This window comes from Nothobranchius furzeri, chromosome 11 (assembly GCF_043380555.1).
Source record: "Nothobranchius furzeri strain GRZ-AD chromosome 11, NfurGRZ-RIMD1, whole genome shotgun sequence".
Taxonomy (NCBI): domain Eukaryota; kingdom Metazoa; phylum Chordata; class Actinopteri; order Cyprinodontiformes; family Nothobranchiidae; genus Nothobranchius; species Nothobranchius furzeri.
Genome location: NC_091751.1, coordinates 62,613,338 through 62,635,561, shown reverse-complemented (window position 1 = coordinate 62,635,561; position 22,224 = coordinate 62,613,338). Strand labels below are relative to the sequence as shown.

General features: G+C 42.5%; 1 protein-coding gene and 1 long non-coding RNA gene across 4 annotated transcripts in view; both read left to right on the top strand.

The window, feature by feature from the left end:
* The window catches only part of rem2 (RAS (RAD and GEM)-like GTP binding 2), a 71,890-nt gene that overhangs the window by 34,211 nt on the left and 15,455 nt on the right, over positions 1–22,224 (top strand). For both annotated transcript variants that reach the window (XM_054733771.2, XM_015957355.3), the window contains one exon: positions 7,168–7,345. In XM_054733771.2, coding sequence (XP_054589746.1) covers positions 7,168–7,345 — 178 coding nt within the window. The remainder of the gene's footprint in view (positions 1–7,167; positions 7,346–22,224) is intronic.
* Positions 143–5,521, top strand: LOC107384227 (uncharacterized). 2 transcript variants are annotated; one of them, XR_001572832.3, is made up of 8 exons: positions 143–1,070; positions 1,667–1,754; positions 1,844–1,927; positions 2,020–2,181; positions 2,401–2,534; positions 2,636–2,788; positions 3,386–3,476; positions 4,630–5,521. It is a non-coding gene; the product is annotated as an uncharacterized lncRNA (long non-coding RNA). The 2 variants fall into 2 exon arrangements; XR_008559746.2 differs by having other exon boundaries at positions 147–1,754.

The window sequence follows — 22,224 nt, the reverse complement described above, 5'->3', positions numbered from 1 at the left end:
GGCTGCCGGCTTCTTCAGGCTGACGCTGATGGTCTACACAGCCATCAGCGTCAGCCTGAAGAAGCCGGCAGCCGTCGGCGAAACTGTAGCTACAAACAGGTAAACAAAACTGTTTCTGTGTTTAAAAAAGAACGAAAGCATACACACAAAGCCGACATAAAATAATCTACAAGTCACAAACACCTACGGTTCATCTATCCAACCGACTTAGAAAGCCTACGGTTTATATATAGATCTTGTTTTCATCACATTACTTGAAACAGGGGAGAAAGAATCACGAGAGTGACTAAGGAGCTGCCTCTCTCATGTTATTTAATGCAATGAGGAGCGAGTGCACTCGTTTTCCCCCTAGTGGAGGGCTAAGTCCCTACCAGTCAATCTCAGATAAGGCTTGTTAGTCGATTGCCGATACACAATTCACTCTTTTTTTAGCAAAAATTAATCTAACATAAAATGTAACATGAAACATTAGCTTTTAAACAGTATAGTTAATATATTTACGTTGGTCTGTTTTTTATCTGCATGAACTGCTATGAATTCACTGTGAAGCTTTGTTACTGTAAACTGTGCATTTCTTACCACACTATTGTTCAAATGAAATCAGCCTTATAACAAATAACGAACAGTGACTGGATCCTTCTTGGAGCTGCATACACTGTAAATTGCATTTACGCCTTTTTGTTGTCCCAACGTTTGATTTCATGTTAATATAACAAGGCTTTTGTATTGTTGTTGTTATAAATTAGAATAATTAGTTAAACACATCTCAACAACACTAAAAATGTTAAACAATAATTTTATGTCCAGTCAAGTAAATTATCCAAGTCTACTTGACTTTTGAGCATTAAAATATATGTCCACTGGGTGGCGGTAAGTGGCGCAAAGTTTGTTTCGCATGTGCCTATGATAACGGAAGAAGAAGTCAACGGAGCTCTCAGCTCAGTCAAGCAGTCTTTCATGCGTGCAATGTTCTGTCCAGAAGGACTAACGACTCCATTTAGGGTTAAAACCAACTACTTTGTCCATCTAAAGGTGACACTGAACCAGTTCAACAGAGGCCCACCACTTTGGTAAGTTTTCTTTGGGTTTATGTTGAATTTGAATTTGTTAGTTGTTAAATAGCATTAGCTTGATTAGTCATAGTGAAATGAATAAATAAAAGGTCTGAACCTGAAAGTAAATCATGTAATTCTAAGTTTAATGTTGAATGTAACTTAGTATATCTTATATTTGAATGTTAGAAGTAGGTAACTCGCTGTTTGTTGGTTAGCATAGCAGGGTTGGCGGGGAAATTGTTTTGGGAAATGTTTACTCGGTAACACGTTAATTAACCTTTTTTCCGAAAATGTATACTCATAAAATTAAGCTAAATGCTCAAAGCCGGGTCCACATGTGCGCATCTGTGGCGCGAAACAGCAGCGGAATCTCGCAGCATCTCAGGTGTTCTCCTCGCTAAACTCCGTACGTCACGTGACCCTCAGAGAGTAGACGCCATGCATTTACTTCACACTTTAAAACCGAATAAATTGTTTTATATAGTCAGTATTCATTTAAATAATGAAACAGAAATAATTAATCAAAATATTAGGTGATACTTGCAAGTTAGTTCTGTGAAATGTTGACCTCATTAATCATGAATTATTTACCTAAGTTTTACCTATTTCAGATTCTATTTTAAAGGTGCCCATGATGAAAAGGCCTTTTACACCGTATGAAGTGGATCTGTAAACTTGGTACTTTTTTCTGTGGAAATCGTAAGTGCATCATTGAACATTATCAAAGCAATCACAGACATTAAGGCAGAACTTGCCCTTTGCCCTTCATTTACAATTACTGCTCACAGTATTTCAGATCCAAACAATCCTTGCATGTCCATCTGAGAGATCATGGACTCAATGAAAACACTAATGGACTAATAAGCTTTAAGGTAAAATGTTTGTTGTTGTAAAATTAAAATTGTACATGTGTTGCAAGTTTGCAACTAGATTTTTTTTTTTTTTGTTCTTGAATGTTTCTCAGCCTGGTATTTGGAGCACCTTCATTGTTACGAATTCTGCAAGAAAGATCCAGATCAACTGATGGCCACTGAACCCAGTGAACTGAACCACTACCTTCCACTGTCATCCTACGCTGTCCAAGGCCGACTGGTGATTTCTCCAAAGGTGTTTCTTGTACATTGAGGTGAGTTATTGTATTTTGGCTATTTTTGTTCTTTCTCCAAATGTTTGTCACCCTAAAAGTAGTAAATGGAGCTCAACTACTTCCATGAATGGTGTCAACATTTATTCATCTCTGAGCCATTGGATGGTACTTAATGATACAAGACAGTACTAAGAGCTCATCACAAAAACATGTTTTTGTAAGCTGAACCTTGTAAAATTTTAGCAATATTGTCCACAGACAACCTTGTAATGTAGCAAGTTGGTGAAATGATGGACATCACATTCCCCCTACGAAGAAAAGAAATAGTTGAAAATCAACCTCCTGCAGCTGAAGTCAAAGAAGGGTGGCCAGCCCTGTTCAAAGAACAGCAGGTACATTTAGATTTTTCTCTTTCACACATTTGTCAACTTTTTGTCTTTTTTAAAAAGTTGTGTAAAGTTGCAAATTTTGTTGTTGTCACCTTCAATTACAGATTGAAGCAGAGTTTGCTCGGCTGACATCTGTTGACCTGAAGAAGTCTTTCTTCAGTGGACTGGATTAGCATTTGCCAAGGTTCCTGGAGCTGTTCAAGGCCAAGAGTGGGAAATCAGCTGGACAAAGCAGGCAGCTTAAATGTCTTGATGACGTAAGCAAATAAATGTTCACATATTTTTTGTTAGTATTAGTAACATTTCCTTTGGAGATTATTTACAGTTTTACCAGTTTTCAGTATTTAACAGTATTTTCTAATACAGAGAAGAAGAAAATTATGTTAACATTTTGTTGGGTTATTGTCTTTAGGTGAATAGAATTCAGTCATGCCTTTTAGGAAATCCATCAAATTTAAATTATCTTTGAAACAATCTGCCTGTGTAAATTTAGCACAAAAAAAAAAGCATGTTTCTACACAAAATTACCACAACCCCAGTAGCTTTCCTATAGTGATAGGTCAGAGTTCGAAAAACTTATCAGAAAAATTCTATTCCAAAAGCTATAGTATTTAGAATTAAAAAAATGGCTAAAGGCTGCCAAATCCCCCCTCCCAATAAAACAAAAACAGAAAAACTGTCAGTCAACACAAATTCTGTAGCAGACTTCTATTGCAGTACAGGTTTGTAAGAAGAATTTGAAGTGAAAATGTCCAACTAATCAATTGAATATAGAAAACAGAATAAAAGAATCAGGATATCAATAATTTGTTATTCTCTTTATAATTAGTTGTTTTGTCTTTGTTTTTTCTCAGTCCTCTATACTGAGGAAGAGGTCAGTTGTTCTTCCGGTGCCTTCCGTATTTTCTCAAGGATGATCCTTCAAATGCATTCAAGACTGTTCAGGTGAGCATTTGTATCAAAAATGATCTGTGAACAATTTCTTTATAAGTGAAAGTAGTGATGTGATATTAGATGTAGTTATATAAAGAAGGGTTTTAAAGCCATACTATGCAACTTTTTCACATTATTAAATCACTTTCTGGAGCCAGTATGTGCTAAAATGAACCTTTGCTGGGGTGATGAAATGTCACACAGACCCTAAAGCTTGGTTTATGCTTGACGCATTCACTTTCCGCGCGGTGATGCGGCTTGCGGATGGAACACGCTTCACGACTCGCAGCGTTTATGGTTCGTGCGGCTCGTCTCTGCGGTGAGCCAATATTCTCCCAAACTGAACGGGGCAGCATGGAGCTCTACGGCATGCATCCAACACTACACCATAGTAGAAGTAGAAATTACTGTTTACAACATGGCATTTCAGCATTTTTTAACAGCGTCCTCGTCTTTTCTGACAGTGCGAGCTATTTCTCTCCAAGAATTATTAACAAGTTGATCACGGTGATCTCTGAGAGCTGAATCATACAAATGTCTGTATTTACCAACCTCTGCCATACTAGTTCTTGCCGGTCCGCCATGTTTTTACGCGTCCGACCGTCCGCGTGGTTAGAAATTTTCCTAGGTGCGCGTTGCGGAAATTTTGGGCCGTGTGGAGATGTGGTGGAGGGGTGTGGTTGTTAAAATGACGCAACTTTTCCGCGCGGAGCCGTGCGGACACGTCAAGCATAAACCAACCTTTACCGCCCGCTGTTCTGCAGCTCTCCTCAATGAGAGGGGGGATGGGGGCGTTGCACACGTTCCGCTGCTGTTTCTCACCAGTATCAGCTGATGGAGGACTCTAGCTCTGTTGTGCCGTTCGTGTCAGCGGACACGGTCGGGGAAGTGGGCGGGGCATGACGCTTAGCCTGGCAAGTGGGCAAACAAAGCCTGCTAAGCGCTGGGGGAAACCCTGAAATATGAAAAAGTTGCAAAGTATGCCTTTAAAAGGGCAAACGCACAGCGAGGAGATACGTTTCAATTCTGCTTTGACCACAAACAGACACCAGGGGGCACTAAAAACAAGCAAAACTGCCTAGTCTCCTTTTAACAAGGTTGTCTGTAGAATTATCCAAATATTGCAAGGGGTCATAGTGAGTAATTTGCTTTATAACTTGTGTAGGCCATTGACGAGGAAGCCACATTCACTCGGGGAATGCAAGTTGGAGTTCTGCTGGTGAAAGATGGAGAGGACATCATTGCCACATCAGTCATTCTTGAGGAACAAGTGGTCCTGCCTGATGTGGAGGACATTCCTCATGCCATTGCTCTACTGTTGGGTCTGCTTTTTGCCTTTAATATAGACTATCCAAAGGAACTCAGGTACACATTTGAAGTTTTTCAAAAGGTCCTGATGAACATCGGCAGAGGTCAGTGTTCCTTGTGCATGGTTTGAGAAACAGACTGTTACAAAAAACCATGTAGATTCTCCTGAAATGTCTCATCTCATGACTCATGGGTGTCTGAGCTTTTTGAAAGCACTCAACGTTTCATGTTAAACATTGTTCCAAAGGTCATGTAGAAGTTTGGCACATGGTTTGGAATTCTTGTTTTGTTATTTCATCTGTTTAGGTTTATTCCATCAGAAAATATAGTCATATCAGTTCAAAGCCAATCAAATGCATAGGTTGATAAAAAGTATTGCAATAAAGAGGTCAACATAAGACCAAACGATAGATGACAAGATTAAAATGTGCACTATTTGTTTAGAACTACTATTTTGAATAGTATCATTTTGAATTTTATTTTATTGTTTTTATTTGTGCAAGGTTTTGTCAGATGCTTTAAAAGTTTATGCACTTGAATTAATGTGCAATGACTTGTCTCATTTAAGACACTAAATATGTTCTAACTATAAGACCTTGATAAGCTGCTGTGTTAATGTTTTTTTTTGAGTGCAGACTGTTCTAAAACGTTTTCACTATTCATTACAAAACAAAACAGCTTCAGTAAATGTTGCAGAGCTGTAACTTCATTACTGCTAAATAAATAAAAAAACTAGCTGAGTTGATGAACATGTTTGTATTGTTTCTGTTTTTGGAGGTGAAATTTATCACTAAATGGATCATTTTGTGTGAAATGTACATAAATTAATCATATGAATGTTTTAAATTTCCAATATACAGTGCCCCCATCTTTTTTCGATATGCCAAATGTTTTAAATGATTTAGTTAAGTTGACTTAAACATTTTTTCCAAATGAATTGATACTTTTAAATTGAGTCAACATACATTTATGGATTACACGGACTGTACCAGTCAGTTCTCTCAATTAAAAAAACAACCCCAAACTAGTTTTGACAACGTAAAATTATTAATTGTGGTTAAAGTTAAAAAAACTAAAAGAAGTTGAATCAACTCTTGATTATAAATTAAACTAACTTAAAAACATGTTGGTATAACAAGAGAGTTTAATTTGGGATAAAATATGGTAATGTTAAGACAACAAATTTTGTTTTTTCATTTAACTCAAAATTTTAATGCAGCCCTTTCACTCGTATTTTTAAGTTAAAACAATATCTTTTATTTTACAGTGTAGAGGGGTATAAAAGCAGTCTTTAAGCTTGGGCATCAAAGCGGACTTTTAGCCTATCACACTTACGTATTTCTAAACAAATTCTGTCTCAGTTGAGTCTCAAAAATTCTGTTTGCATTTTATTTTCATTTCATTTCTAATTTGGTTGCCTCATTGAAACTAAAGTAAGACGGGTTCCAGACACTTGCTGCGACAGTAAACTGGGTGTGAACTGTGTAGAGCAATTCCTGCAACACAAGTGTGAGGACCTGCAGTTCTCAAGAAGAATTACCTTTGGAAATGCTTTAGGACATTTTGGAAAGTACCTTGTGAGGGATGTAACGGCCCAGTGAGGTACTGGCTTTAACCCACAGTCACCTTGCATTTACATTCACCCACAGGAAATTCACTGCAGTAAACACTTAAACTCATATCTACCATAATTGACTCAACCAGATTAAAACAATAATATTTTGGGACTGGGATGAACATTTGGGTCGACATCATCGGGCTAATCCATGACCTCTTCTTTGGTGTAAGATTTTCAGCCTTACTCTCTACAGTTCAAGTAAACAGATTTAGCTTCAAAATACACATACAAACAGAACAAGAACTAATCACATGGCCCAGTTTGCCCCAGTGAACCACCTTGAGTGGAGCATAAATGTGGCTGACGGAGCCAGTTAGGGAGAGCTGAGAAGACAGCGGAGCAAAGAGGCAGTTACAAGCTGCCGTTTCTGCCCAACTTATTGAGCCTCTCTGACAGGTAACCCCGACGGGCTGTTAGTGGTCGTTGTTAAGAGGGTCAGGAGATGCAAAGTGAAGCGCAACATAAACGAGTTTAGCAAAGACAGGTTTGTAATAATAAAGGCTGCCCCTTGGCAAAAGCTGTAGTTCAAGGAGGATGTTTTCAGCCAGTTGATTGCCTGGGAGAGATCTGGTGTTGTGTGTAGCAGCTACCTGACATTCCACACCTGTGCTGATGTAAACCGATCCCTCTCTGTGCACATATAACCAGTAAACATTATACCTGTGTGTGTGTGTGTGTGTGTGTGTGTGTGTGTGTGTGTGTGTGTGTGTGTGTGTGTGTGTGTGTGTGTGTGTGTGTGTGTGTGTGTGTGTGTGTGTGTGTGTGTGTAATCTCCAGGACCTGTCCACTCTGCAGTGTGACGTGTGTATCTTGGTGTTCTCAGTGACCGACAGGAGAAGTTTCCACCGCACCGCCCAGCTCCGCCTCCTCCTCAGGGAGTCCCAGCCACAGATGCCAATCATCCTGGTGGGCAACAAGAGTGACCTCGTCCGTTCCCGTGAAATCAGTTCAGATGGTGGGTAGAGCATGATGCCATACCTACAGCTGTGTTGTGTGGCACGCCTCTTTCTCTGACATGGTAGACTGATAAATAAATGTGGCCAATATGGATTTTAGTCTAGTCTTATTCCAAATGTATCTTGTAACCATATAATGAAAGAACAGAGACTGACTTTTTAACATTGTTGCCGTGAGGATGTTTATGCTAGGATTGTATGGCCCTCTGCATGAAGGTGATTCTTGTAAGTTCAAACAAAGTCAGCTTGTTTCACTTTCTCTGATGGCATTAAAAGAGATCTGATGCCACACAGAGAAAACCCAGACAAAGCTCCTCAGATAAAAAATGAACCTTCTTCATATTTTATTTATTTAGAAGCTCGATTTAACCAGGGCAGTGCGGCTGAGAGTTTTTGTTATTATATTTAAATGAAGGCAGAAGGATATTCCTTTAGGGAATACACACAAACAAAAATGAATAAAAAAACTCAAAAATTTTAAAGGTTCATATAAAGCATTATTGCCAGTCTTCTCTAACAAGCATGACCAAAAAGTTAAATGAATTAGGGCTTTTTTTCTGGTCTAGAAACAACTGATGGTGTATGTTTTTAAGAGGAAGGAACTCAAACAAAAAGGAAAGCTAACATTGCTCAAGAAAGCTTGAAAGAGCTAATATTCACCTAAAAACAAAACGACAAGAGGTTTGTTGTTGATTCGCATCAGTCCTTTTCTTTGGGACTTTTCTCATTCCATCCATCCTCTTCCTTTTTTCCGGGATCGGGTCCTGGGGGTGCATCCTGAGCAGAGAAGCCCAGAACTCCCTCTCCACAGGCAAATGGGCAAGCTCTTTCAGAGGAATATCAGGGGTTCCCTGGCCATCTGAGAAACGTAGTCTCTCCAGCATGCCCTGGGTTTTCCTTTGGGTCTCCTCCTGGTTGAACATGCCCAGAAAAACCTCACCAGGGAGGCATGCCAGGAGGCATCAGATACCCGAGCCACCTCAACTGGTTCCTCTTGATATGGAAGAGCAACGAAACGCCTCCGAGCCCCTCCTGGATGAATGAGCGTTTTACTCTATCTCTAAGGGAGAGCCCAGACACCCTGCAGCAAAAACTCATTTCAGCTGCTTGTTTCCACAGACTCATTCTAGCGATTTTTGGAGTAAAGTGAATTACATCATGTAATACCTCATTGGAAAGCTCTTTTTGTGTCCTTTTTGATACCGTTGGAATTATTTTTATTCAATCAGTCATTCAGAAGTTATCGTCTCGTCTCGTCTCGTCTTCCTCCGCTTATCCGGGTCCGGGTCGCGGGGGCAGCATCCCAACTAGGGAGCTCCAGGCCGTCCTCTCCCCGGCCTTGTCCACCAGCTCCTCCGGCAGGACCCCAAGGCGTTCCCGGACCAGATTGGAGATGTAACTTCTCCAACGTGTCCTGGGTCGACCCGGGGGCCTTCTGCCGGCAGGACATGCCCGAAACACCTCCCCAGGGAGGCGTCCAGGAGGCATCCTGACCAGATGCCCAAACCACCTCAACTGGCTCCTTTCGATCCGGAGGAGCAGCGGTTCTACTCCGAGTCCCTCCCGAATGTCCGAGCTCCTCACCCTATCTCTAAGGCTGAGCCCGGCCACCCTACGGAGGAAACTCATTTCGGCCGCTTGTATCCGCGATCTCGTTCTTTCGGTCATTACCCAAAGCTCATGACCATAGGTGAGGATTGGGACGTAGATCGACCGGTAAATCGAGAGCCTGGCTTTCTGGCTCAGCTCCCTCTTCCCCACGACAGATCGGCTCAGCGTCCGCATCACTGCAGATGCCGAACCAATCCGCCTGTCGATCTCCCGATCCCTCCTACCCTCACTCGTGAACAAGACCCCGAGATACTTAAACTCCTCCACTTGAGGTAGGACCTCTCCCCCGACCCGGAGGTGGCAAGCCACCCTTTTCCGGTCGAGAACCATGGTCTCAGATTTGGAGGTGCTGATCCTCATCCCAGCCGCTTCACATTCGGCCGCGAACCTACCCAGCAAGAGCTGAAGGTCAGAGCTGGATGAAGCTAGGAGGACCACATCATCCGCAAAAAGCAGAGACGAGATTCTCCTGCCACCAAACTCGACACACTCCACACCACGGCTGCGTCTAGAAATTCTGTCCATAAAAGTGATGAACAGAACCGGTGACAAAGGGCAGCCCTGGCGGAGTCCAACCCTCACTGGGAACAGGTCCGACTTACTACCGGCTATGCGGACCAAACTCACGCTCCTCTGGTAAAGGGACTGAATGGCCCTTAACAGAAAGCCACCCACCCCATACTCCTGGAGCGTCCCCCACAGGGTGCCCCTGGGGACACGGTCATAAGCCTTCTCCAAATCCACAAAGCACATGTGGATTGGTTGGGCAAACTCCCATGCCCCCTCCATCACCCTTGCAAGGGTATAGAGCTGGTCCACAGTTCCACGGCCAGGACGAAAACCACATTGCTCCTCCTCTATCTGAGATTCAACTATCGATCGGACCCTCCTCTCCAGTACCTTGGAGTAGACCTTTCCAGGGAGGCTGAGGAGTGTGATCCCCCTATAGTTGGAACACACCCTCAGGTCACCCTTCTTAAAGATGGGGACCACCACCCCGGTCTGCCACTCCCTAGGAACTGCCCCCGATGACCACGCAATGTTGTAGAGGCGTGTCAACCATGACAGCCCTACAACATCCATAGCCTTGAGATACCCAGGACGAACCTCATCCGCCCCCGGGGCTCCGCCGCTGTGTAGTTGTTTGACTACCTCAGCAACTTCTGCCCCCGAGATCGGACAGTCCATCCCCAGGCCTCCCAGCTCTGGTTCCTCCTCGGAATGCGCATTGGTGGGATTGAGGAGCTCCTCAAAGTATTCCTTCCACCGTCCGACTATAGCCTCAGTTGACGTCAGCAGCTCCCCATCCCCACTGTAAACAGTGTGAGCGAGTTGCTGCCTTCCTCTCCTGAGGCGCCGGACAGTTTGCCAGAACCTCTTTGGAGCCGATCGATAGTCTTTCTCCATGGCCTCACCAAACTCCTCCCACGCCCGAGATTTTGCCTCGGCAACTGCCACTGCTGCACCCCGCTTGGCATTCAGAAGTTATGATGCGGAGAATCTAGAGTGAGAAATAACGTGGTTCTTGTGTTCCTCTAGTTTCACTTCAGAAGAAGTCTCTCATGTTCGCTTTTCTGTCTGATAAGCTAACTCTGTTCGACACACACGCACGCACGCACACACACACACACACACACACACACACACACACACACACACACACACACACACTAACCATAGACTCAAATGTTAATGTAAACAAAAGCTCTGATGTTAAAATCCATCCAGCAGACGTGATGCAGGCTGAATAAAAACCTACAGGTAGATGAACACAGACTCCTACCGACAAGCAACACACCGGTCTGTCGTCTTTATGGCAGCGAGTTAGAGGGGCAGCCAATCACACGTTAGCCTGACGCGGCAGAGCCAATCAGTGAGCTTGTGGGTGGGTCTAAGGGAAAATAGGCTTCAGCCTGAGGAGGCTGCCTCCACATGGTCCTAGTGCCTGCAATGTATCCAAGGGCACTTTGGGCACTTTGGACAAAAGGGGCGGGTGCTCAAGCAACCTCCCCCCCCACCCCACCACCCGCCCCACCCCCTGCACGTGCCTGGTCTGCTTACTAACTATGGGACTGTAGGGCAGTAGGGTTCATTCAATTTCAAGTTTACAACATTAAACTTAACATGATCAGTCCATTTTTTAAAGATGCATTCCCCACAGGCAAAGCAAAAGCAGATCATGCAATCATTAAATCACAGTTCAATCCAGAAGATACATCAAGCAATATCTTCCAGCAAAGCAGTTATGACAAGACAGCAAGTCACAGTTCTGATTAGTTCAGTTCATCTAATTTATTTAGAACATTAAACATCCAAGCAGCATCAACTTTACTCCATCTAGCAATGGCATCACAGGCAGATGCAGAAACTAAAGCTGGACAGGTCATAATGGGTGGTTATTGTGCAACGCGGGATAAGAAAAACACCAGAACAACAACTATAAAGAAGCCTTTTTGCTTTTGTTCTTTTGAGTTCCCTTTGAGAAGCTCCAAATAAAAAATCTCAAAGAAAAGGAATTCTTGTAATTACAGTTATCTACACTGACACTTCAACTGAAGACCAAAATGGAAATGTGTACTTAAAACCAGCACCCACTCACCCACACATACACACAAATATTTTCTTAAAGTAAATGAGAGTTGTGTACAACGTGCAACCTGCAATTTACCCTGTTCTACGTCAGAGCTCTTCTGCTTTTACAGAGATCCAATTTTGATCAGCAAATTCGTTTTATACACTTTGGCATGTAAAGTTCCACAAACACTTTTTGATTCAACTCATAACCCTGCAGTTATGTGTTGGTCGAATAATATTTAACCCCTGATGCCTGAAGGATAAAACATTTTTTTAACAGAGTGAAATCAGATGTTTTACCTTTAATCTCTGGAAATATCCATTGAAACGTTGTTGAAAATGAATAAAAGGATGTTCAGTTGTTGAAAAATACTGGTAGCTTTGTACCATTGCCATAAAAATTGAATCTAAAGTACATAAGGCATGGGTCTTTGGGGACGCCATGTTAGACCCCATGTTTTTTTTCTAGCCGGCTCGTGGTCCTGCGCCTGTCAATGATGTCACACTAGATGACTGGCTGGACGTACGCCTTACAGAAGTTACATTACCATGTTCTAAATTTTTTAGGCAGAAGAAAACACAAATTTATTATTGTAGTGTGATGACTTTATCGGCAGGCGCAGGACCCTCAGCAGATCGGGAAACTACAGTGCCAGAAAACTACAATTGACATTGCATTTCCTCCTCTGTTCACATCAGGCGATAATGTTCAACTAGCGCTTCTGCTCACGTCTACTGTTTTCCAAACCCCGCCACCCCACCCCTGTGCCCTTGCTGTGTGTGTGTGCGTATGTATATGTGTGTGCGTGCGTGCGTGAGTGTGTGTGTGTGTTTGTGTGTGTGTGTTCATTTTCATCTCTCTAGTCTGTTTAGATACACAAAAATTATCACATTTATCAATCGCAGTGTTTTATTTTGAAGTTTTTTTTTTATTTTACCAGCCTGCCTCTTCTGCTTTGGTTTGACTTCCTGCCAGAATTGACGCGACTCACGACAAAGTAGAGCTCACGCTGAAACGATCGCTGCACGACTCAAGCCTTCGTGGCACTTCGCAGCTGATGTGACTGATAGCATAGGTTAACAAGGGTGCCGATTAGAAGCGCTCGTCGTTCCACTGCGCTTAGTCACGCTTCCGCGTCTGGTGTGTTTTGGGCGTTACAGTGATCCCTCGTTTATTGTGGTAGATGCGTTCCAGACCTGGCCGCGATAGGTGAAAATCCGCGAAGTAGGGACACCATATTTATGTCTCGAACTCCTCCTGCTGACTACACTTCCCAGCATTCCCGCCACCAACGTGGCTTGCCGACGTCATCACGCCGACACTATTTACGGAAGCACCGCCGTTCAGTCATCACTCAGTCATCGTTCCTACCAGACATTGAATAGAGTTCTCAGGCTTACCAGCCCTCAACCCAGGAAAGGGATCTTTCCACGCTGTCTACTGCTAGTAAGTCAGCTTCCTTATCCATCCAGAACTGCTGCTCAGTCTCGGCTCTCTCCGAGCTCTGCGCCGCCGTTCCCAGAACAAAGCCGCATGCTCTGTCTAACCCAATGCTAGCCACTCCACGTCTGGGTCACACAGGTACGCCACAAACAATCTCCGCTACGCTTCACCTCAGCCACTCGAACCTGACAATTTACAGTATTTATTTAACAGGTACGTATTCAATATTCAGACTTTTAAAACCCTCCCTTTACATAGAAAACAAATTTACTTGGTTTTTTTATAGTTTTATTACAAAAAGTGCATTTTATGATGAAATTGATGAAAAAAATCAGGAATTTCTTGATATTTCGCATAGAAAAATACTGTGAATCGGCGAAAAATAACGCGAATCGGCAAATTTCCCTTGAATAAGGCTCCAAAGAAAAAATTCGCAAAGTCGTGAATCCAAGATAAACGAACCGCAAAGTAGCGAGGGATCACTGTATAGGTAAATAAAATTGGCTCTTGCCACCTGTAAATCGCTCACTAGGGGGCAGTAGGTGTGTTCAGAACTGGATCTGGCAGCATTCTGATGAAAGCACTGATGCCCCATCTTTGATGAGAGTTAGTGACAAAAATCTAATAGGGGTTAAAACATATTTTTATCAAATTTCACACATTTATTATTAAGCATAGAAAATCGGCCCTTACCATTTGTAGAATCTGAATCTTCCACCAGCTGGACGAAACATTAAGGATTCAAGACAGCAGGTTTCTTAGGAATGTAATCACGTTAAAGAGGCATTTATCCTAGAAGTAAATGTATTAAAAATGATCCATTTTGGCATTTTGTGGTAAAAGACAGATTGTCGCAGTGATCACCGCAACATTTGCATTTATTTACTCAGACTGCTAGTTCAACTCAGTAGCAAGTTTGAGAAACACGCATTCCCAAAGATATGGCAACATACGTCTTTTAATTCATGACTAAAATGGTGAAAATTGAATGTTAATAGTTGTTAGAATGAAAACATGCTAACAAAACTATCACCAATGTATGTTTGGACACAAATCCAGTTCCAGGTTAAAAAGGCCACATATGGATATCCATATTTAAATAATCTCATCATCTCTCTGTTGTTTGGTGATTCTGTTGTGTTACAAAGTCAAGAAGGTTGACTAGGCAATCGGAGGAGCATCTCACATTTATCTTGCTGTAGAGTAAATCTCTGACAAAGTAACTCATTGAGATCTGTTGTTCTATCGGCCTTAGCCGTCAGAATTTTGCAGGTTGCAAAAAAAATAAAAAGTAAAAATATCAAGTAAAAATGAAAAAATTGAGAAAAAGCTTATTAGGAATTTTTGAAGAGATCCTTGCTTGGGGATTGGTAAACCAGACGCAGGGATTTGAAATTTTAGCAGACAATTAATTGTCACTTGTGACAGACTTATTACTGTCTGCTGGACAGATCACATCCGTTTCAACTGCACATGACAACGCCGCACATTACCGTGTGACTGGAGCTTGTAGACAGCATCACATTCCTGAGTTTATGCATCAAATTATAGAACGTGGTGTTACAACAATGCATCAGTCACTGTTAGATCAGACCACAGGCGTGTTTCTGAGTAATCATGTCGGACTCTGAGTGAATTTTCTTGGAGCTCTGCCAGCCTTGCTATCATCTCCATTTCATTAATGTTGGGAATAGAATTGTGTCCGAAGTAGAGTGGGAGGACAAATGTGACCGCACAATTTGACCTTGATGATAATTAGAAACTGGGGGAAAACTCAAAAGGCTATAGACCTCAGTAGTGTTCTGTTTCACTAAATCAAGTATGCAAATATCTCTACTGTCGCTTTGTCCCTTTGGCTCTTTCTGTGTTTTTGTTTTTCATTCCAGATGGCACATCTCTGCTTGCATTATCTCCATCTAGCAGGGCAGCCCTGTCCCCGCTATCTTTATGTACGATTGTACTCACCATATGTGCACAACTGGCTGCGTGTACACAACACTCCAGACGCGCTAACAAGCACCCCTCTCGTGTCTCTCTCTCCGTCTCCTTGCTGCCTGATGTCAGCGAGGCAGTTTTAAAGTGACGGCTGTGATAAGAAAGATGGGAAGAAGAGAAGTGGCACCGGGAAGAGCGACTGTGTGAGAATAGTGTGTGTGTGTGTGTGTACGTGTGTGTGTGTGTGTGTGTGTGTGTGTGTGTGTCTGAGTGGGAACCTCATTTAGACGAGATGTGTGATGCATTGTGTGTGTCAGGGGAGCCACGATGAGTTCTTAAAGCCTCAGATTGAGAAGAGGTTAGTGCAGAGGCAGAGCAGAACAACGCTTTGGACAATTTTTATATCATTTCATCTGAAAATCCTCACTTGTGTATTAAATTGTACAAAGTTTAACAGCAAGTTCTTCCCTGGCTTTCTGAGTCAAAGACCTCCTTTTGAAGCAGGTCTTTCTGGAAGATTATGAATAGTTAATATCTGTGTGGCTTTTAAATGACCTCAGTTTGGAAATCAACACAAAATTCCTTCTAAACACAGATGAGCTCACAGAAAATCTACCCACAACATGCACTGCTACCACATAGAGACATTTAATCTGAAGATTATTATAGCGCTTGATGCAAATATTGTACAGGTTCTGGCAAAAATATTAGAAGATCCCTAAAAGCTGAACCTGAATTTATATCTGGTTAACTCTGAAGCTAATTTGGTCACCAAACAGCAGCAATCTGGAGATTTCCCCCTTTCAGGAATTACGTTTGATTCTTTAGAGATCTGTAAAATGTATCATCTTTGCCTGTGTGATATAATGTAGGCAATAAGTAATTTTTCTTTGCTAAGCCTGCCCTGGGGACCCCATGCAAATTGAATTTAGCACCACTAATAGCCTTTGGCATTCGCTTACAGATGTCAAAAACAGAGTGTATGAGTGTTTTCAGACGCTCCTAGACAGATGAGAAGTTTCTAATGAACAAGTGCATCTTTAAAATGTATTATGTATGAAAAAGCAACATAACGTGACAATATTAATTGTAAAACAATGTTTTAGCTCTGTTGGCCTGGTAGAGATGTGTGTTCATGAGCGAGAAACGTCACTCCCACTTGTAATCACAGAAGTAGGGAGAAGGGCTTAGGGTGCAATGCATTTTCTTCACCTCTAGATGGTGCCCTTTAAGAAAAAAACTCCAAGTTTCTGTTTTAAAATAACAAATTCCCATGCCCAAAAAGAAAATTTCTTGTTCAATAAATGAGGAAAACAATTTCTGTGTTTTCACAAGTTACAGGATTAATGATAAATTCAATAGATTGTTACGCTATAAAGTGAGTCTCGTTGTGATAGTAGGATGTACATTTGAATAAAAAAACATTTGATAAATTAATTTCTTGAGCTGAAATAATAAAAAAATAAAAAATTATATTGAATATAAAACCGTGTGTAAAGGACAACAAGATGTATCCCATTTTTTCTGTGTTCAGTTGGACTGGAAGTAAAAGACAATGGGCATTAAACAACTAATTAGAATTAAAAAAACATACCGATTTATTTTGTTTTAAAAAATAATTAAAAAACAATATAACGGGATGCAAGGGTGATGGAGGGGGCATGGGAGTTTTCCCAACCAATCCACATGTGTTTTGTGGATTTGGAGAAGGCTTATGACCGTGTCCCCAGGGGCACCCTGTGGGGGACGCTCCAGGAGTATGGGGTGGGTGGCTTTCTGTTAAGGGCCATTCAGTCCCTTTACCAGAGGAGCGTGAGTTTGGTCCGCATAGCCGGTAGTAAGTCAGACCTGTTCCCGGTGAGGGTTGGACTCCGCCAGGGCTGCCCTTTGACACCGGTTCTGTTCATCACCTTTATGGACAGAATTTCTAGGCGCAGCCGTGGTGTGGAGTGTGTCAAGTTTGGTGGCAGGACAATCTCGTCTCTGCTTCTTGCGGATGATGTGGTCCTCCTAGCTTCATCCAGCTCTGACCTTCAGCTCTTGCTGGGTAGGTTCGCGGCCGAGTGTGAAGCGGCTGGGATGAGGATCAGCACCTCCAAATCTGAGACCGTGGTTCTCGACCGGAAAAGGGTGGCTTGCCAACTCTGGGTCGGGAGAGAGGTCCTACCTCAAGAGAAGGAGTTTAAGTATCTCGGGGTCTTGTTCACGAGTGAGGGTAGGAGGGATCGGGAGATCGACAGGCGGATTGGTTCAGCGTCTGCAGTGATGCGGACGCTGAGCCGATCTGTCGTGGTGAAGAGGGAGCTGAGCCAGAAAGCCAGGCTCTCGATTTACCGGTCGATCTACGTCCCAGTCCTCACCTATGGTCATGAGCTTTGGGTAATGACTGAAAGAACGAGATCGCGGATACAAGCGGCCGAAATGAGTTTCCTCCGTAGGGTGGCCGGGCTCAGCCTTAGAGATAGGGTGAGGAGCTCGGACATTCGGGAGGGACTCGGAGTAGAACCGCTGCTCCTCCGGATTGAAAGGAGTCAGTTGAGGTGGTTTGGGCATCTGGTCAGGATGCCTCCTGGACGCCTCCCTGGGGAGGTGTTTTGGGCATGCCCTGCCGGCAGGAGGCCCCCGGGTCGACCCAGGACACGTTGGAGAGGTTACATCTTCAATCTGGTCTGGGAACGCCTTGGGGTCCTGCCGGAGGAGCTGGTGGAGGTGGCTGGGGAGAGGACGGTCTGGAGCTCCCTAGTTGGGATGCTGCCCCCACAAACCGGACCCGGAAATGAGGTGGATTGTCTGCTTCAAGTGCAGGAGTTTAAACACCCTGAGTCTTGTTCATTAGTATGAGAGGGAGGGAGCGGGGGGTTGGCGAGTGGGTCGGGGTCAGCATTCGAGGCGATGAGGAGGCTAAACTCAAATGCTGTGGTAAAGAGGAAGCTAAGCAAGAATTCCTAAAAAGATCACAAATACAGGAGACTAAAATCAGTCTCCTCAGCAGCATGTCCAGGCTCAGCCTTAGAGATAGGATGAGGAGGTCAGAGGGACTTCAGCCGCTGCTCCTCTACATCAGGAGAAGCAGGCTGAGCTAGGCTGCCGGTGGTGAGGGTGACCTCTGCAGTGGTGTTTATAAGATGCTGCATGGTCAATCTAGGTCAGAAACACCCTAGGATCCATCAGGAGGAGCAGCAGAAGTGGCTGAGGAGAGGACAGTCTGGACTTCCCTTCTGTCTCCGTGACCCGTTTTTTCTTCCAAGCCGAAATCCAAAAATTGTAATCGCAAGGTCCTAAAAATTTCTTTCACTGCAAATTGCAAATCTGTTACTGATTCAATTTGCCATCGCAAAACCGTCTCTGATTTAGACAAGCTATAAAAGTAAAAAAGATGTAGTTAAAATACAGTTATTTTATTGTTTACTTTATTCATTTGTAAAATATGTATATACACACTATACACACACTCACACACATAGAAAAAAATTAAAATAAATTAAAATACTAGCACACACATTTGGGAATGTATATACCTTACATACTATACATATTATTACTTAGATTAGCCATTTTTAAATTTTGCATGTTTTTACATTACTGTATTTTTGCACAACTCTGTTGCTGTGAAGCTCGCACACAAGAATTTCACTCACATGTACTGTACCAGTGTACCTGCACATGTGACGTGACAATAAAAGTTATTTGATTTGATTTGATTTGTTACTTCGTCTGTTGTTTGCCGAAGCCTAGGTTCAGCTTCTGCACGACTTCCTGCAGAATATCAGTTCAGACATCAGCTCAGTTCATCAGACAGACGAGTTACTTTTTATGACTGAAGGAAAAGCATTCAGTGTTCAGAGCTGAGTGGTGCCGACCTTCAGCTGAGTGAAGAACACTGGAAATCTCTTTACCCTGCAACAGCATCTACACTTTTCATCATTTTTTAATCAAAACATCCTCCTATTGACCAAATCCAGCAGATCTTGAGTTTTTATCATCAAACGTGTGAAAAGGATGAATGCAACAGACTTTATTCCTCATTTAGAAAGAAAAATAAAAGGGAAATAATTTAAGTCTAATGTTCCATAGGGCTTAGGGGCGAACAGCCAGCTCTAATGCTGTGTGCATTCCTCAGAGATTCTGGTCCTCACTGACATGACAGCGTCACACACTTACATCTGTGATGAGAATCTCCCATTCCATCACATCCAGAAGGTTCTGGTGACTGCAGAGGAGGTAGGAGTCTAGTGTGGGGTTTAAACCTGGCTCTGGACTTTGCAGCTGAAATAAAGACTCATCAGACCAGGAAATTTTGCCAAATCTTATCCTGGGACCTTCGTCATGCATGCCTCAAAGCGAGATTGCCACATTCATTCTAGAGATCAGTGTTTTTGTTACTCCTCATCAGTTGTTTGCTTGGTGGATTGCTTGCTCTGTATTTGCCTTAAATTAGTAAATGTCATATGCTGCACCCTCTTCCTGCTCCACCTCCTCTGAAAAAGCCATTTTTTTACAGTCCACCTCCAGCCCGACCCCTCCTGTTTTAGTCTGTCTGACTAAATCAATGTCACATCTGCTGTCATCGATGCTGCTCCATTCTCCACCCCCTAAGGGGGCTCTGCCGCTGCTCTCCAGGCTTTCTATATATTCTCATGGAAGTACAGGAGAGTCCCAGAGCCGAGCTGTCAAATAAAAAAAATACTGCAGATGGAATAAATGATTTCTTAATGAGAGTTTTTCCAACTGAAATGCGCTTTTAAAGTTTAAAGGAACTGAATAGCATTGAATGGGTGCACATACAGGGCTGTGTAGCACGATGTGACACTATCATATCTTAAGGAGACTACAGTCACTGTCTCATGAGCACACCCTGGATTACCGTAATTACATGAAAGTTTGTGCTGTGACATAATTTCCACCTGTTGCTGAAACCTGAGGACTTTTAAACATTAGTTCTGTAGCCAAAATGTGGTAATTAGGGTGATTTCGCTCAGAATGATGCAGGAAGCACACACACACACACACACACACACAGGAGAGAACAGTGGGGGAAAGGTAAAGCAGGGTATCCTAGAAAAAGTGGGTAAAACACTAAGAACATTTTAAGACCCTTTTATAATTAAATTAGATTAAAAAGTCAGTTAATTGAGCCTCAAGCCTAATTTATACTTCTCCATCAGCTTGAATGGGGAGTCACGCACACGCAATGACAGAAATATTTCCCTTCGGACTTCTGCGTCACCCGGGAAGTGCTGCAAAGCAATTCCCTGCCAGGACAGCAGAGGGCGTAGCAGTTTCTGGGGTATCCTGCCACCATTACAGTCATGTATGTGGTCCAAGATATTATGTTTACTGTTGTTTACATTGCATTTATGCATTTCAGAGACTTTTACATGGATGAAATTTTCCCTCATTCTCCTCCACCTCTTCTTGCGATCAGCACGTCTAAATCCACGTTTTTCATCATTTCCGTCCACGAAAAAAAAAATAAAAAACACTTGCTGCATATTTTTGTGCTCCTCCAGTCACGGGTGAATAAACGTTCATATTTTCTGTCCTTTTCTGCAAGGCTTTCTTCAATCTTTTCCTTATCTGCCGCTAAATATCTTTGTAGTTTTTGAGGGGCCAGTGGTGGTGCTGTTGATGAATTTAAAGGAAGCAGCATCATGACCAATCACAAGCTTGCTGTCTCCATCAATTTTTGACGGATAGTTAAAAATTCGGGCACGTCTCTGTCAGCCTCTGCAAGCTTGCTTGAGAGCCCTTGCGCCGACGCCTAACGGCGTTGCGTGTCTCCGTACCAATGCAGACAGAGAAGTATAAATTAGGCTTTGTGTCTCAAAGAAGCCAATAACCAAAATTACTTTATTCATACATGAATCAATGCAGTTTAATGTAGCATTTAGAGAAGTAACACATTCATATATTAATTACTTAATCCTTAAGGACCCATGGTGACACTGGTGTCACAATCCATTTCAAACATCTGCAAAATTGCTTCTTGAGTCAAATATTCAAGACTGAAAACCTCAAGTGACATTATGTCCATACATATATCGAAAATTATTCTACTTCTTTATTTTATTCCTTTTGATGTAATTAATCCAGTCTGATTTCTAATTAAAAAGTTTTTGGGTTCTAAAAGGTTAAATACCACTGTCGCTGTGTTTTGCTCTCACTCTGCCATCTTGCACTTGCTTTTTGAAATGCCACAATAGACCTGTGACATTAGCCCTCACAAAGGGAATCAGTGTGCCAGACAAAACAAAACCATGCTTGCAAAGTGAATATTATAATTAATAATTATTTATTTCATTTTATTTTTATTGAAGACCTTGTTTTTCATTTGGAACCAACTAGTCACACGTATGAGCCCTGATCATTTATCAGCACCTTGTTCCTCAGGAGTTACTCTTGATTTATTTCAACTCTGAAATGAAAGGATCAGTCGCTGCATGTTTAAATTTGTGTTTCACAATTTGCATTTCCATCAAGTCATTTGGATTCTGTGAATTGTTGCAACACACCCTCTAGGGTCACATTAATCTGTGTGTGATGTCAGCTGAGATCTCTCGGTTAAAGCAGAAAGAGGAAGAGGAGGAATGAATAATGCAGAGAGCCGTACTCAGCATCTCTTTCATTAAAGAAAAAAATCAACCTCCGAGAATCAGTGAGGTCAGCAGCTGGAACACCTGACAAGAACATTCTCCTGTTGTGCTTGGACAGAGCTTGTGTTGTCTGTCTGATACGTGAGTCTGATGGAGGACGCTGACTCTTCCGACCGAAGCGCTAACAACAACCAGAAAGAAGCGGGTGGCCCGGCTGAAAGTGCTGAAGTCATAAAATCTATTTATGGCTCGTACTGTGACACTTTCATTCTGCTATCTCTTACCTCCCTGCTGTCTCGTCCCATCTTTACACACACACACACACACACACACACACACACACACACACACACACACACACACACACACTGTCACTTTGGAACATATGTATCTTCTGCTCTGTGCTGGTGATGTGCTCCTAGGGCTTATATTCACTCTGGGTCAGTTCGCCTCCACACCTTCTGCCTATCTGTCTTCCTGTCTCATTTTTTCTTGTCCCAACTTCCTGTTTCCTCTTGTCTTTAATCCATGCCTCAGTTCTCTTGCCAATCCACAGCCAAACAACTCCAAATCTCCTCATTTCACCTCACCCACACCCACTAAGAAAGTTTTTAAAAAGTCTAATTTTTAGACATTTTATCTTGTTTTTAGTTCAAAAAGAAAAAGATTATTCTCTAGAAAAATACTATTACTTAAAATTAGGTGGCTATTCTTAAATATA